This window comes from Austrofundulus limnaeus, unplaced genomic scaffold (genome assembly GCF_001266775.1).
Source record: "Austrofundulus limnaeus strain Quisiro unplaced genomic scaffold, Austrofundulus_limnaeus-1.0 Scaffold28, whole genome shotgun sequence".
Classification (NCBI taxonomy): Eukaryota; Metazoa; Chordata; class Actinopteri; order Cyprinodontiformes; family Rivulidae; genus Austrofundulus; species Austrofundulus limnaeus.
In genome coordinates, this window is record NW_013952430.1 from 2775159 (window position 1) to 2792006 (window position 16848).

Consider the following 16848-nt stretch of genomic DNA (forward strand, 5'->3'; position numbering starts at 1 on the left):
GGCAGGAAACATAGCCTTATATGGTGTTTTTGGGGTGGTAATTATGCTAATCTCCTCTCGCGTGCACGAGCAGCTGGATACGAACAGGTGGAATTCACGCAGCTCATTTACACACATTTCATGCAGATAGAAGAGTTTGTTGAATCTGACGTGGCATGATCATACAAACCCTTTGTACGAACAAAAGTAAGAAATTTAGGATAAGAATAGGAACATGTTCTTGCATGAGGCCCATTGTGTCTAAAACCCTCCATTTGAGCTAATGTCTTTAAGACATCTGATAAATGCTGTCAGCACAGTTTGTTCCCAAACTTTGGATTTTGAGACTCTTTGTAAAACAATCCGAAGTAGACATTATTCAAATTCTTCTTGCAATAATGATAAAAGGTCTAAAGCCTGAACTGTCTTCTCTGAGACAATAATTATTAAGTTTTCAGAGATTTTATGAGGACATTAAAAGCCAAAAACAGATGAACAATGTTAGTGTTTGAAGTTTCAAATGAAACTATTGTAGAACTTGCAGTTCTTTGTATGATTGCAAAAAGCATTCCATACATTTCATGGATTTAAGTTTGACACAGCCACAATAGATTTCTGTCATCAGAAAATGAAGGGAGGAAAAAAAGGTTTTTTTTCTTAAAGTCATTCAATCAATCATGATAGAAGCGTTAAACTGACACTTCTTTCAAACAATAAAGAGAAACACGTTTTACCCAATCAGAGAAGAGCAGGGCGTGCTGTCCTGTCTGACTGATGGCAGGTGAAAGCTCTCAGTGTTTACCATAGTTTTTTTTCCAAGGGGAACTACGTCGTTTGTATAAATTACATTTTGAAAGCACCTCACAAGGCTTTCCACTGCAACACAGCTTGTTCACACGTACAACAAAACCGTGCAAGCTTTCTGTTGACCGTCATTTTGGAAGCACAGGTTCAGAGGTTGCTTGATTGTAGTCTTCTCCCATACCAAAATCACTTAATTTTAAACTTTCAAACAAAAGCCATTGTGGAGAAGTTTATTGGGGTTTGTTTACTTACTGGTTTTTAAAAGCACCACACATTCTGTAGTTGTTCTTAGGCGAAACATGATATATTATTATAAACTATTGTGTGATTATTTTTGAGATTAAATTGATGATTTTATGTAGAGACTGGTCTGGGTGGCTATAAAATATGGCTACACAGGGCAGGAAGTATATTTATTTAGCAGATATGTGCCTGAAGATACTGACAACATTTTGTCAAATCACTGTTTTTAACACTAGATGCAGGAAAAGTGTCTGGAGGCTTGACCCCTCAGGGATAGGGTGCCCCCATAGATTTGAATAAGATCACTAGACTGAGCCCCGCCCATACTGTACACTGGTAGCGTCTGTGACAGCATGGAGGAGCAGAAACGGAGACCTAACAGGACAACAGCTCACAGCCTCCATAGAAACTAAAAGATAAACAGCAAGCTGAACCAGATCTGTTTCACAGATTATCTGTCATGTTTTTACAATAAATAACTATGTTAATTTCATTCAACAATCAAAACAGCAGATTTATACCAGAAATATATATAATTTATAAGTAACAATGATCTAAACCAGACCTGAAGTCAGCCTGTAACTTAGACTTTAGCTAGTTGAAAAATGATGACTTCAGCTTGTAATAAAGTATATTTATTATTTCTTCTTACTGTCATAAAAATAAGAATATTTATATTTACCAGTCAACAGTTAGAAAATGTTCTCTGGTTATAGGATGAAACTTGTCTCTATTAGTTAACCATCTTCTCAACAGGTCAGGTTCCTCTAACAGGAACCTAAAAATACTCACATTTATAATATTATTTTACACTCTGTAGGTCTAAATATTAATCAGAGGACAAAGTAATATTTAATAGTTTGTGTTAAATTGTTGCATGATTCAACACTACACTCTGTATATATGCTACGCAAGCTAATATCTGCTAACCAGTTCAATAAATAACAGTGATTACAGCGACTTTATAAGATTATTTTAATTTTAAACTGTTACATTATGTTCTGCTCAGATCACATTGAGCTAAATAAGATCAAATCTGCTGACTTGTGTTGTAAAATGAGATGTTTTCCTGTTTATCTTCTGTTAATAAATCCATAACACAAACAGCTTTTCTGACATTATTTAAAACATTAGATAGATTATATAAACTGTAAAATATTAATAATACTTGGGTTAATATTATTATTAACAGTTTTAATGATTTCTACACCGTCAGTCCTTTTTTTCTGCTCTGTTGTCAACATGTACAGTAATGGGAAATCCAGAGACTTGCCCGTTTTGTGTTAGCCATTAGCTTCACCAGCCGATCACACGGTCACGTGGTTTCTGCACACTCCAGCTGTTCTATATAAACTCCTTGGGTGCCCCCCAAAAGATGTCATGCCTGGAGGCGGGGTCAGGTCTTGAAGAAGTAGTTATTTTTAACAATACTTGCTGAATGCTTTGTTGAATGCACGCAGAGACAAGCACTAAACCTGCATTTCAGTCCAGCACTGTTGTGGTTGTATGAACTCTCTTCACATTCAAACATTGAAATATTGGTGAACTTTCTATCTGGTTATGAACAAGTAATGAAGTAAACAAATACATTTAAAATATCTTTTTAATTGGACTGATTATTTCCCAAACCAAGCAGTAATATTTTATTTAAAGATTAAAAGTCTGACAATGTAAAATGATTTAAGGTCATGTGTTTTAGTTTCAGATCATTTTTGCAGTTTTTCCATCACATCTTCATAGATTAAGTAAAAAAAACCACAAAGCGGCAGAGTTTGTGTTGGCGGGGTGTCCACATCTTTCTGTGAGGTAAATCGTCACCAGCTGTCATCTCATCCACTGATGTGCTATTAATAGCAGCTGGTCTGCTTTCGTCACTCCCAGCAGCGCAAGAGGGAGGGAGGTGAGGGATGGAGAAAAAGGATGGGTGGGCAGATGTTAAAAAGGAGGGACTGCATTTATAGAAATGGAATAGGAACAGAAAAATGGGAGGAATAAGCCTCTGAGGAGAGCGACGACGCCGATCCCTCAAGTTGTTCTTAGCGTCACCGCGTGACGTCTGCTGCGCGTGTAATCTCAGACCTGTTGTGGATCGGCACAAACACCTTTCATCCTCAATCAGACTCCAGTTGCTGGTGTGCACAATTTCTTTTGTACATTTAGTCTGCGTGACGAAATAAAAGCTCCTCCAATGATCTTCACTAGAACGAGGTGGCTCACCTTAAGGTCTCTGTGGACAATATCATGCTGGTGGATGTGACTGATGCTCTCCAGGATCTGATTGATGCAGTGGCTGAAAAAGACAAAAGACAAAACACTTCGATCAAACCGCAGCAGCAAGATGACAGCAGGGTGCAGAATGGAGCGTTTTGAAATATTACACAAAGCAAAACAAAAAGTCCTCATCCTTGGTCCGTTATGTACACTTTAATAAGTTTTAGTTTTTCTGCATCAATCTACTTAAAAAAAAGAAATGCTTTAATATAATTGCCACTTCTACTTACACCTGCTTTAGTGCTTGGCCTATTTTATTGATCTGATGAAAAAATATGGCTAAAAATAAAAATGGGCTGGAAAGCCACGTGTTGGTTCTGTTGGTCTTTCAGCACAAACAAGCTACTGATTACCAATAAAAATGTGATTTTCAATTTCCGATTGAAGAAAGCTGCTAAAAGCAACTCTATACTTATTCTATGCTGAAAGTCTCCAAACACAACAACTTCTGATAAGTTTGCGGGAATAATAAGCCACGAAAGGCTGTTAAAGGATGGATAAAATTACAGTGACAGTCAAGGACAGGGTCACTAAAGTGAGAACAAACATCTCTACTCAGCAAAGTCAGGACATCAACTCCGCTCCTGTCCAACTTAATAGGCTGTGATGAGTCAAGTGATGCAAACCATGATGAGCAGACAGGGCTTTCATGGAGAAATGTGAACTCTAATGGAGTGCCAAAAGCTATCAGTTTAGTGCACGTCTTCTGAGAGGCCAAACATGGCCGCAGAACTTTTGTTAGGCTGTTAATAAAAGTTTGAAAGGCAAAGAAAAAGGCAGTAACTGTATCTCCTCGGTGGCTGCTGATGGGGCACCTGGTATAAAGGAGGCACAGAAGGTTTTAGTGCTTTTGATATAAAAGTGGACGGAACTAAAGCCGTTAAGGTTTCACTCCACTTCGCTCACACTGAGCCACACCATTTGTAGTAAAATGTGTGGAGATAATATGTTTTCCCTGTTAGTAGAAGTTTGTCATGACACCCAAAACTATGATGCTGATAGTTTATTGTGGTTAAAATTACAGCTGGGCAATAAATCAACAACAATATATTTTGTGATAAACACGTGATCAATACTAATGGAAAATCCATCAGATTAAATGTTGATCATTTAACTGAACTCTGATGCAGAGCCACACCAAATACTGGGGGATGTAGGAAGAGGAAAGGCTTTGGCTGCTCAACCTCACAGCTCAGCTAAGCAAGGTTAGCAGCATTAACCCATCATGCCTCATAACTGCTTCAAAATAAACGAAGAACGATGTGGAGTGAAAGGAGGAAATGCGTGCAACAGCTCAGGGGGAAATTGTGGATAAAATAGGAAAGGTCACGCCACCAGTTTGGCATATTAATCAGCCCTTTTCTCCTGGTCCTTATTTAAGTTTAAGTTTATCAATGTTAGAGGGTTAATTAGATGCAAAAATGTTCATTTTATTTTAAATGTTGTAGATCCCTAATTGAAGACATTCCCAATGTTCACCTTGGACATGCATTTTTTAAAGATTTAATGAAACTTTGTTGCATCTTAATCAAATAGATAGGCTCCTGATAGAAAGTCCACAGTTTGCAGAAACAAGCTACACCTGTGGGCAAACAAAAGGCAGGGTTTTAAAGGAGCTGAATAAGAGAAAGCAAGCAGAGGAGGCAGAGAAGAGGAAGTGTCTTTATGGAGTTTGTCCTTGAGTTTGCATATCTGTGCTTCTGCAGGTCTAATGTGCAGTTAAAGATGCTGCCAGTTTTTAAATAATAAATTTAAGTTGGCAACAGTGAAGTTGAAGTCAGGGTCAGCAGCAGAAAAATGCAGAGAAAACAATTTTGGGAAGGAGAGGAAAGATCCTGCTGTTGTGTCCAAATTAGGCTAAAAATTGACTCACCTCCCAAATCCTTTACACACTCAGCCAACTCCATCTTCTGCTTGCCTCTTTTTTTTACAAATTATATAATGTTCAGCTGATCTTACTCATTTGAACTCAGTCTAATATTGTTTAAGTTGTTGCAACTTTCAAAACACCAGATCACGAAGTGGTTTGCATCTTTTGAATTCTCATCTATGGCTAGACACTGCTACAACTTAGACAAATGTTTAACAGAGCAGGTTTTGTTGCAACATTTGACTCGAAACTCAAAATATGTTTTAAGCACAAGAGCAGCATTGCCGTTATTTGTTTATGAAATTAAATTTAAAAGACCTGAGTTACTTGGTTGGAAATAAAACATACACTGGTACTGCCAGAAACCACGAGCTCCATTTCTGCTACTGAAGCAGCAAAGTGGATTAATCCAGATTCAAGCAGCAGAACATTTTCTGCTCTCAGAACTTCATTTTTCTGTTTGAACAGCATGGATTTTTACAAACAGCTGCCATCAACATTTTAAACTGGGCACTAAAAGTGTCCATTTGAACAATTAGACAAGTAGTTACACAGTGATTTTAAAGGCTGAAAGCACCACTTGTGAAAAAGCAATGTTTGCATGTGCAAGAAAAATAATACCTGGCATCTGCCTCGCTGTAGTACTCTCTAGCAACAATATCCTCAAACAGCTCTCCTCCTGTGACTCTGCAGACAGAAAAGTTTTGTTACAAACTCTGAAAATCCCAGAGAAAAAAGCAATATATACATACAAAGAACACATGCAACAGAAAAAGCGATTAAAACATATCAAAGGTGTACTTTTGTTTTGAGTTATGTTTGTCATTAGATTCATTACTTCAGTTTTACAGGCTTGACTCGTGCTTTCAGAAACTACTTAACAATTCATAAAAAACATTTACAAGCTTTCTTTTAATCTATGTTTTGTTCTTGCACCACATAAACTAGACCAATAAGATTTCATTAAAGCTTTTAAGCAGATTGGAGTCACTGTTAAAAAAGCAATTATATCACACACATAAACTTTAACTTAAAAACCAAGTATGTTGATAAAATAATTGCAGGTTTTAACTCTATACTGTTACTTTTATTTTATTTTTAACCTTTATTTAACCAGACAAATCCTATTGAGACCATATCTTCTTGATGTAAAGCATCAGTACAAACCACTAATATTAGGTTTCAACTGTTATTTCATGATGTGTGATACTGACTGACCTCTTTGCCTTGTAAAAAAAGGTCTTGATCTCAAAGCGGTTTCATCTGATTAAATAAAGGTAATGTAAAAGTAGCTGACATTTGATAAACATAATAGTAAATTACATTTCAGCAGATGAAAACAAATGTGCTGCAAAACTATTTCTATTTACTGCAATGAAAATGACAGTTTTTAGAATTTTGTGCTTGCTCCCAATTACAGGAAATTGCATTAGAAGATAGACTGAAAGTATAAAATGTGTCAGAAACAGAGCAGTTCCAAAAACAGAAGTTAAATATCTTCACTTCACTGTGATATTTTTATCCAAAGCATTTCATCATGTGATAAAGAGACCATGTCCCTCTTGATGAATCTTTATTTTAATTATTTATTTTATTCGTGGACTAAACTTGACCCAGATAAACTTCTGAAGTCACAAACTTTCAATATTAACCCATCTTTGTGCTGTTTTTTTATACCTTTTTTATTATTTTTTAAAGTGAAGCTGAAGTTAAGAGCAGGGTGCCTGTGTGAGTCTGTGTTAAAGTGTTTTACTTACAGGTCAAAGACCAGGTAATGGAAGCCTTCCTCTGCAATGCTGTCATGCAGTCGCACTAAAGAAAAAAATAAGTCTTCAATTAAAAATCCGTCATTTAGGTCAAACACTGATTGTGTGAATTAACTTCTATAAACCTCAACGAATCATCAGTTAAAATGAAGTTTCTGGGAACATGTTGAGGCAGAAGGTCTAACTAGAAGATTACTTTTAACTAATGAGGTGGATGCTCAATTTACTATCATTGCTCTAAATAGCATTCTTCTGCTAAATAATGTTAATATTGTTGAACATGTACTAATAAAGAAAATACCAGCAGCAGTAACATTCTGTCTGTATTTATCTCAAAGATAAAGAATCCTCTTTAGGAATCTGAAGGTTAAAGACAAAATGTAAAGGTTACAGAACAGCTATGACTAAAATCATGTTAGGAACCGTCTGAACATGTTCAAATTCTAAACTGTGTGGGGATGCTTTATGAGATGTTGTTTCTGAGAAACTGAGTGATTCAGTTCCTGGAAAAAGTCTGAAAATGTGCTTTACTATCATTTTTTAAGAGCATGTCATATTTTGTATTTAAAAAAAAAAAGAGTACCTGAGAAATTATAATTTAGAGAAGGGGTGGGATGGTGGAAGAAGACAACAATGGAGGAGGATAAAGCCTTTAAGATTTTATCATACTCTTCATGTCTATGTGTGGACTTGTCCAGGACAAGTCCACACATAGACATAGGGAATCAGCAGTTATGTTTCAAAGAAACATTGCCATTTACTTTCTCTCATAAAGACCACTGCCATTGGGCCTCATGCAAGAACATGTTCGTATTCTTATCCTAAATTTCTCTTACTTTTGTTCGTACAAAGGGTTCGTATGAACATGTCACGTCAGATTCAACAAACTTTTCTATCTTCATGAAAAGGGTGTAAATGAGCTGCGTAAATTCCACCTGTTTGTATCCAGCTGCTCGTGCACGCGAGAGGAGATTAGCATAAATACCACCCCAAAAACACCGTATAAGGCTATGTTTCTTGCCTCAGATACAAGGAAGTGTCCATTCGTGAAAATGACAGCGAAAACTAATAAGAAAAACTTTACGAGTTCAGAGATTGAAGTCCGTCTGTCAGAGATCCAGAAAAGAAAATCTGTTATTTTTAGCAGGTCAGCTGTGGAATAAAAAGAGCTGCTAAAAATATAAACAACTGTGTTAAATCATTTTCATTTGTTCAGAAGCCACACCGTTGCGCACCGTACCCATTGGTGAAAGCCACAAATTCTCCTAAATCACTCGTACGCACAATTTAAGAACAAATCTGTGAGTACGAACGGTTCTTGCATATGAGGCCCATTGTTTCTGAATGCTACACTCAATGAGTAGAAAAGGTTTGACAGGTTGAAGATGTAAGACGTTTTTACAGATTCAAAATGCTCAAAGACAGTTCTAGACTTGATAAATCTTCAATCTATCTGGCAGCTTTTGCTTTAGGGCAGGGTTTCCTGACGCGTTTCATTTTTCAAGCAAAGTTGACTTCTAGATTTCCAGTGGTGCAGAAATTTAAGTCATTCAAAGAGATAAAGGGATGCAAGCAACATTGAGGAAAACACCTATGCAAGCTTAAGCTTCAGAGAAACAAAAAGCACAGATGAACATAGCTGACTGGACTTCTGTTGGAGGACACTCATTGTGCTTGCCTAGCTGTTGCTGGACTATTCAAATGTCCACACAGAAACATAACAACAGTAGCAGGCAACAGATTAGTTTGACCATCACCAAAAGCAAGTTCTGCATAGTCTGAACTGAACGAGGCTGAAATGAAACTCAAACAAGGAGGAAACAGTTGATTTGATGCCAATCTCTAGCACCCTGTGTAAAATGAAACAACACACCAGCAGTTCTAGGTTTAAGGGAAAAGGACCATTTTCACATCCATACTGGATTAACGGAAGACATAATGAGTCCAGCAAATCCCACAGACTTTAAAAGTCAAGTCAGTCAACTCAAATAAAAACAACGAGGTCGAGTGAGTGAAAGTAAGAAATGAACATGCCTGAAATGTCTGCAACCCTAGGCTTAGTCAGTTTTTGTTTGTAGACCAACTTGTTCATATTTAGTTCATCTAGCCTGCCATCCTTGGACGAAGACACAATAATGTGATAGTCAATTTGGTTTAATAACTCTTGAAAATTAAGCCTAAAAAACAGAAAACTTAGCAGAAGAATTGCGTTTTGTCCCAAAAGTCATCTTTTTGGTTCTCTCTTCAAAAAATATACCTCAAATGTATTGCTCTCAAACTTTAAAGGCTTGATAATTCATATTTACACTCATTTGATGTTGAAAAACCTATGAACACAGTACAAGTTTCACAAGAAACTTAAATCTTAATTCTGTCAGACAACACTTTCCTGTGAAACATATGAGAATAAACAGAATAAACGCAAAGCAATAATTAGCCCTAACAAAAATCCTCATAATCACTAGGCTTCATTTCTTTGGATCTGTTGTTTTACTTTGTTTAAGCATTCCCTAAATACATTTAAAAAAAAGCAGCAGTGAAAAGTAAAGCCCATTTTAAACAAGACAAGGACAGTTTTGTATTTGTGGGACTTCAGATCAGAATTCTCTAGACAAGAAAAAGGTTTTTGCAGTCATGAAACAGTTTTATCTACATCTCGTAACATATTTAAATTATCCCAGATGTTAACTAATCAAAAAGACAACCCACCTATATTTGGATGTTTAAGCATGCGACAAATCCTCGCCTCCCGCTCCAGTTTCTGGTGATCTGTGGACAAAGAGTAGGCAGAGAAAACAAAGATATAGCATCATTGTCCATAGCATTGGGCAATAAGCTACAATGACCAGATAATTCAACACTAAAAACCTCTTGAAAAACCTTTGAACATGACAACATGGAAAAGCATACCCCCATTCAGTTCACATAAACATCATTAGCATCTGACGGGCCAATGTGGCTGCAGCACACTTTGAAAACAGCTTTTCCTTAATCACTTCTCAACAGAGACGAGAGACTTTATGCCTAATAAATAAATAATTTGTTTAGTTTTTCAAAGATGAAGACTTCCAGCCACTAAGCGTTGAAATCTTGTTGGAAACTTTTAGAAATGCCTACATGAGTGACTGAGATTTAATTAACATTTTTCAACTGATTAGGTGTTCTGTATAAAAACACACAGATGTTCTGTGTTTGTATTTTTGTTCTCGGTCTCTGCTTCACTCAGAACAATATTTTGCTCTAATTCTGCCATTTGATCATCACCATCAAAGCAACCAAACATAATGGTAACAGCAAAGTACAGTAGAAATACTAAAACTGACAGTCATTTAATATTTAATTAACATCTCAACAAACAGGAAGCACAATTTAATGACACACACAAACAAAATAGGAGCTCAAGCTTTTTGCACTTGTTGTGGATCCAGTTTTAATTTAAGTCGTGTCCAGTTAACGACTATAGGACGTGATGAAAATGTCTAGGTATATGTGCAGCTGTGTGTTTTTGATTGGCAGACTGCTTTTAAAACTGATACAGTGGATGGATATGAAGGATGACACTTCCTGTTGCAGAATGTCAGAGTTCAAGTTCGTCCTGAGCGTCCTGTCACCTAACAGCTGCTATTCTCGAAGAACAGATGGGCTGCTGGTTTCACTTTTCCAAGCACATACTGTATTTGCAGTTTTGGTTGGCTGAATGAGAAGGAGAGATTGGACAATTCTAACCTTTCTGACCATCTCAAACAAGGCTTTGGATTATGTTATGGTGTCTAATTAGCTAAAAGCTATTTAAAAAAGACTACGTATATTCAAAAAAATAAAATTCAACTGACTACATATAAGAAGAATGGCATTAGTGAAGCACTTGAGGTTAACCAATACTACTAACAATGTCAGAATTCATCTGTGTTGTACTTACAGATGGGTAAAATCATTTCATATAAATTAACGGACAGAAAATCTGTCAACAATTAATATTTGCGACTTTCCAATTACTGCAATTAGTGATATGTCACAATGTGTTTTTGTGATACCACTATCAGGCGGGCATGTGAGTCTAATGATGGAAGGCAGTCCAGAGCAACTAATGCAAACCCTAACCCTACAAACATGAAACACCAAGTACTAGGACAGCCAGAAAATGCAGACCAAGGTCACAACATCAGCTACATGCTACTGTAAATGTTGGCTGAATGCCACAATCTTTGTTGTTGTTTTTTTTGCTTATATCGCCCAACCCTAATTGTAATGTAAACAAAAGTCTGACCAAAGAGTTAATTGAAATGTCTTTTATTCACTTTCACAATTGAAAAAAAGTAAGATTAAAAACATCAAATGAAAAACAAAAAATGAAAGGAGAAAATGACAAAACCGGAGAAGGGATTCTAGTGCAAACTTGTCAAAGGCAAAACATTTATGATGACTAACTTCCTGATGATTCAGAAAATCAAAAAGCAACAATTACTTGAGTCAGCAGTTTTGATGGCAGAGCCATCAATCAACTGGTGTCATACAAGCAACTGTTCAAATCTAAATGATCCCAATTTCACACAAAAATAAAACAAAGAAATGTTGAATGTAATCAATCCATCCACAGTTAGAGGGATTGAGAGAAGAGACTTTAGTTTGACCAGAAAAACACTAGTAGGAGAGTGAAATGGAAATATTCTTTCCTTGGAAGCTGAGGGCCCCATGAAAGCAGTGGAAAATGAGTTATATGACTAATATGTTAACATGCAATTTGTGGTCTTGTATACATACAAAATAACGACTGTTCAATTCCCCCCTTAGGTTTGACCTGGCACTAGCAGCTGAGGATGTAAGTTTTTGGAGCGGTATACTTAAAAATAATAAAAACTGTTATAGTTTGAAAAATGTCTCATAAAATAAACAGAATGTTACAAAAAGAAAAGTACCAGCAACTTTTGACTCAAGTTCCTATTCAGCACCATGCTTATAGTTTTGTTCAGACCTCGTACCATAAAAATCTTGATTAACCGGTGTGCTTAAAGGGATAAGAAATCAAAAGGACTTTTCCGACACTCGTTGGAAGCAAGCACTGAGGGGCCCATTAAGGTACCTTTTTCTCAGAGCTATAAAAAGCTATTTTGGTTGCTCGTATTCTTAGAAGTCTGATCCCCTTGAAAAAACTGCAGCACTCTTTAACACTGGCCTAAAATGACAGCTTTATCATGACAGCAAATAGTCTTGTCAGCTGAGGGTTTAAAAATACAAACTGAAGCATTTCTGTAAAACGATAACACATTTTTAAAATATTCAGATTTTATAAAACTTAACTACAAAATTGACAGCAAACTAACGCTAAACCAGGGATAAATACAGAAAAACTGGCTTATTTCTATATTCAAATAACTAATAGGATGTATATAAAAAAATAAAAGAACCATCTGACTTATTGTACATAGAAATGCCCAAAGATGGTAATTCTACAATTAATTTTACATTGAGTAGGGGATGGCAACTTTGCATTAAAAAACTGTTTTATAACTCTTCTTACTATTATACTGACTAAAAATCCACTTTGGAAAACCAAAATCATTTTATTTAAACAACGGTAACTGGTAGGTGTGCACCAATAAATCAGCCAGTCAATTTATCGGCATCAATTTCCTTAATTTTGGGAGATCAGCCAATACTTAGATAAGACTGGTGGAAAAATTGGCTTCTTATCTTATCTCCACAAAGGTCTGAAAATCAGCCACTGACCCCTTTTGATTTGCTGTAAGCACTACCTAATGTCCAGCTAAAACAAGTTTGTACTGTTTCAAGTACATTGTTTAATGTTTTTCAATAAAATAAGATTGGAACATTAAAGAAGTATTGTGACTTTATAACACCTAACTCTGTCAGTTATTCAAATAAATAATCTGTATCAGCCAAAATCAGAATTGGCAGGTCAGACTTTTCAAAGAATGGTTATTGGTCGGAAAACTGCAATCTTTTTGCTGTTTTTTTTTTCTTCTAGGATTTTTCTCTCATTCAAACGCAAGCAAGCCTATCAGATTTCACTTCAAAATTACAATGAGAATTCACGTTTACAAATCATGTATTTGAGTGGCATTTAAACAAGCATCAATTTCAAAAGCATGACAAGTAAATAGGGGTTAAATTCAATAATTTCTAAGATGAAGAAACTGAAATTAAATTTTAAAAAATAGGGTAAGTTAAAATAGTTAGGAAAGACTAACCATAAACCGGTCTTCTCCAGATCCAAACAGCCACAGTAAAGCAGTGTTAATATTAGGTGACTACTGCTTTTTTTTCCCTCTCATTGTGTTTTAAAATCTGCAAAGCTAAGATTTAGCTTTGGGTTGGACAGAAGCCAAAGAATACCACATGGACCCTCAATAAATCTTGATATAGATGCACATAAAAATGTATTCTGGGGTTATTTTTCTTCAGACAACAGAAGAAAAGTGCACAACACATAGCTGAACAGGACTGAGTGATGACCAAAGGTGTGGTAAGTGATTGTTTTCATTTACTCACCCAACCCACAGCTTATCTCATCTTGACACTCAAAACAAAATGAATCACAAGATGAACGGATGGATGGTTTCTTTCAGCCTACACCCCCTTTTTGAGAAACGACCTATACCCCTCCCCTAATGTACATAAAATAACCTCTGCCTGCAGTGATGGTGCCAGACAATACTTAAATTATTACCAAAGTAAACACTAGGCCAGCTGCAAAAAGAGTTTTGACAGTTTAAACATGATGAGCTACTAATTACAGACACATCATGATTAAAAGATTTTTATACTGGTCGATTTTGACCATTAAGTTTTGATTGTGTGGTCACATTGAGATAAAATGGTTAATGTTAAATAAAAAAATGAGTAGGAATTAGAAGAATCAATAGGCATACAATTGTACTTTTTGTTTTGTCTTTTAATGTGGTTTATATTTCATCGAAGCATTAACAACCGTAGTTTTTTCACACCCAAGTTGTTGGAGACTTATTGGCCTGGCTTTAATATTTTAGCGTTTTAGGAGGAATGTGAGTTCGTATATGGATGAAGATTCTTTTCTAACTATAAAAAAATATGCTTAAAAATATGCAGTGGTGGGCACCAGCCCGCTAAAGCGCAAATCCGCTAATTGCGGATCTAAATATTTCGTTTGCGCTTTAGTGGTCTTACTAATTTTTATAATTCATAAGTGGATTTGTGCTTTCTAAAATTAAAATGCAGTACCGCTAATAACTAATTACCTACCAGTCACCATTATCTTGAACAGCGGAAGGAATGGCTGTCAATGAATCACAACAGACGTGATCTGTCCAACAGCTCCCCTCCCAGATAAACACACTTATTGGGAAGGTGTACATCTTTGCTGACTGTTGCTTTCGGTCACGGTTCTCATTTCCCACAATGCTTTGTGTCTGCTTACGTAGCAGGAAGGCAATGCTTAGAAGTCCCAGCAAAACAGTTAACGTTTGTAATCCATACTAAAATTTTGTATGTATTGATTCATTTTTCTTTATAATCAGAGCTCCTTTTTAAAAAAAATGTTTAAACGCTGGAGCTAAATACTTGACTTAATTGATCGAAGCTATCGGCCAACGGTTTTAGAGACCCAGAAATGATTTAAAGATGTTATGCTGACGAAGACAGACATCTAGTGGTCAACTGGAGCAACTACATGGAAAACTTTAAAATCCAAGCTCTTATTTCGAAGTGAAGATAGTTTCCTGTTCTCCATGCTTTCGTTTCCCGTCACAAATCAAATCCGTTATGTACCCAGAATGCATTGCTTCAGTTTTCCAAAAAACAATTTTAAAATTACTTTATTGATGCTTCTTTAATGAAAAATCTACAACAAACAAATGAAAAAGACAAAGAAGCAGCTGAACTAGCAATCCTCAACAACTTTTTAAATTTTACACCAAAGGTCTGTTTCATGAAATCACATCCCCAGCAATCGGCGGTTGTAGAATTAAGCTGTAAAAGGGTTTATACACCGCTAGTTGGCAGTGTTGTGCATATATTGTACATGAATTGTTCCCAGCTAGTAAGTGTCAAATAGAACTTGCGCTTTAAAATTAGCTTCCGCTAGTTTTTCTATGGCATAAGCGCTTTTGAAGTTGCAGACCTAACTATTTTCATAAGCGCTTTAGAAATTGCAGAGCTAATTTTTGGATTAGTGCTGCCCACCACTGAAAATATGTATATGTATATGAGTACACATCACTTTGGATCCTTTGCAGAATAAAATGGAGGATTATGTCATACAAAAAGGTAAACAGTAGGAGTGGCATTCCTGTGTTTACTTTTCCATTTTCACATTAATTAAAAAAAATGCATTGTGCATTTATGTGCAAATATTGTTGTTATCTGTCCCCTCCCAGTGAAGTGTCTTTACATCCAACAGAAACCTTTTGTGTCACCAGTCAAGTAAATTAATATAGCATTGTGAGAGCATAGCTAAAAGCATCGCTCCCACCATCGTTCACCAACTGCAAACAGAAAAATAAAATAAATAAATCTAACATACACTCATGCCAGCATTGCACAACTTTCAAACACAGTTGTTCACACCTATAACTTTTAGATACTGATTCCATGAGCATTGTAAAGAAACAAACAGTGGACAAAACTAAATATGCTGTACCTATATAAAATCATTACTTCCCCCCAAACTATAAAAACTCAAATGTAAAACGTCTACTAGTGCTGGGCGGTATGACCAAATTTTATCTGTATCACAGTATCATTGGACAGTATTTTTGTTTTTTCATCACCACTCAGGCTCATGTTAAAATGTACAAATGCTGCTGATTGATTAGCAACTGTGGTCACGTGAAGTTATTTTTTCATCAACACAGATAGAATTTCTAGACTTTTTCTTTTACTGTAACTCTGTGTTGCGTTTTCCCCTCCTGTCTTTTCTTCTTTCCCTGGTTGTAGACATTAGATTCACGCATTCTGGGCTTACGTCAGGTTAACAATGAGGGGAGGCAGGTACAGTCATGAATGAGGAGGGATGAGCAAAGATCATTATCAGACACATTTACTTAAGCGAAAATGTTTTTCTTTTGGTAGGGTTTTTGTCAGCCAATGTAAGCAAAGGAATCGCCACCCGCTGCCAGTTATTGAGAAGGCTGCTCCCACAGTGACACTAGCTTGCCCTGTGCTGCTAGTTCCTGCATGTGCACTCTGTAGTGCTGTACGTTAGTGTTCCCAACGTAACAGTTTACTGGCAGGCGTGACAATGTTCTGACCATATTCAGGCCATTTAAACTGGTATGCTCGTATTCAACAAATTCATTCAACAAAAATTTTAAAATGGTTTTCGATATAAACAGGTATATCTCCTAGTTCTAACATCAGCAAAATCTCATAACTGTAACAGAGTTCTTGAAATTGAGCTTAATAAATACAATTGTAATATGCTATTATTAATGAGGTAACTCATTAATAATAGCATAAAAACCATAAAAACCAACACACACACACAAAAAGAGCAACATACTGACTTCAGGTCAGTGTGGCCCAGAGCTGACAGGACTATAAATAGACTTTGCCAATCCTCCTCCAGCTTACAGGCCTGAATCACAGTGACCTGGCCCTGACTGCATCACCAAACACAGACAATGAAATAGAATTAGACAGAAAGTGAGAGTCACAGAGCGGGCAGACAAATGGAAAAGTGGTGGGTGGGGTTACATCTTAATACTGCTTTATTAAGACATTTCTTTAGCTACAGCCCCTCTACAAGTGATTTTATTCAGATATTTCATAGCTTTAGGTCTGTTTTGGAAATGTTTAGGAAGAAAAAAAACTGCTGTAAAGATAATGACTAGATTACCAATAGGCCTGTCACGATAACAAATTTTGCTGGGCGATTAATTGTCTCAAAATTTATTGCGATAAACGATAATATTGCCTGGT

At 36.2% G+C, this 16848-nt stretch overlaps 1 protein-coding gene across 21 annotated transcripts in view; it reads right to left on the reverse strand.

The window, feature by feature from the left end:
- The window catches only part of camk2g2 (calcium/calmodulin-dependent protein kinase (CaM kinase) II gamma 2), a 57872-nt gene that overhangs the window by 25284 nt on the left and 15740 nt on the right, over positions 1–16848 (reverse strand). For all 21 annotated transcript variants that reach the window (XM_014005137.1, XM_014005157.1, XM_014005145.1 and 18 more), the window contains exons 3-6: positions 9643–9702; positions 6925–6979; positions 5789–5854; positions 3244–3316 (exon numbers count right to left, since the gene is read on the reverse strand). In XM_014005137.1, coding sequence (XP_013860591.1) covers positions 3244–3316; positions 5789–5854; positions 6925–6979; positions 9643–9702 — 254 coding nt within the window. The remainder of the gene's footprint in view (positions 1–3243; positions 3317–5788; positions 5855–6924; positions 6980–9642; positions 9703–16848) is intronic.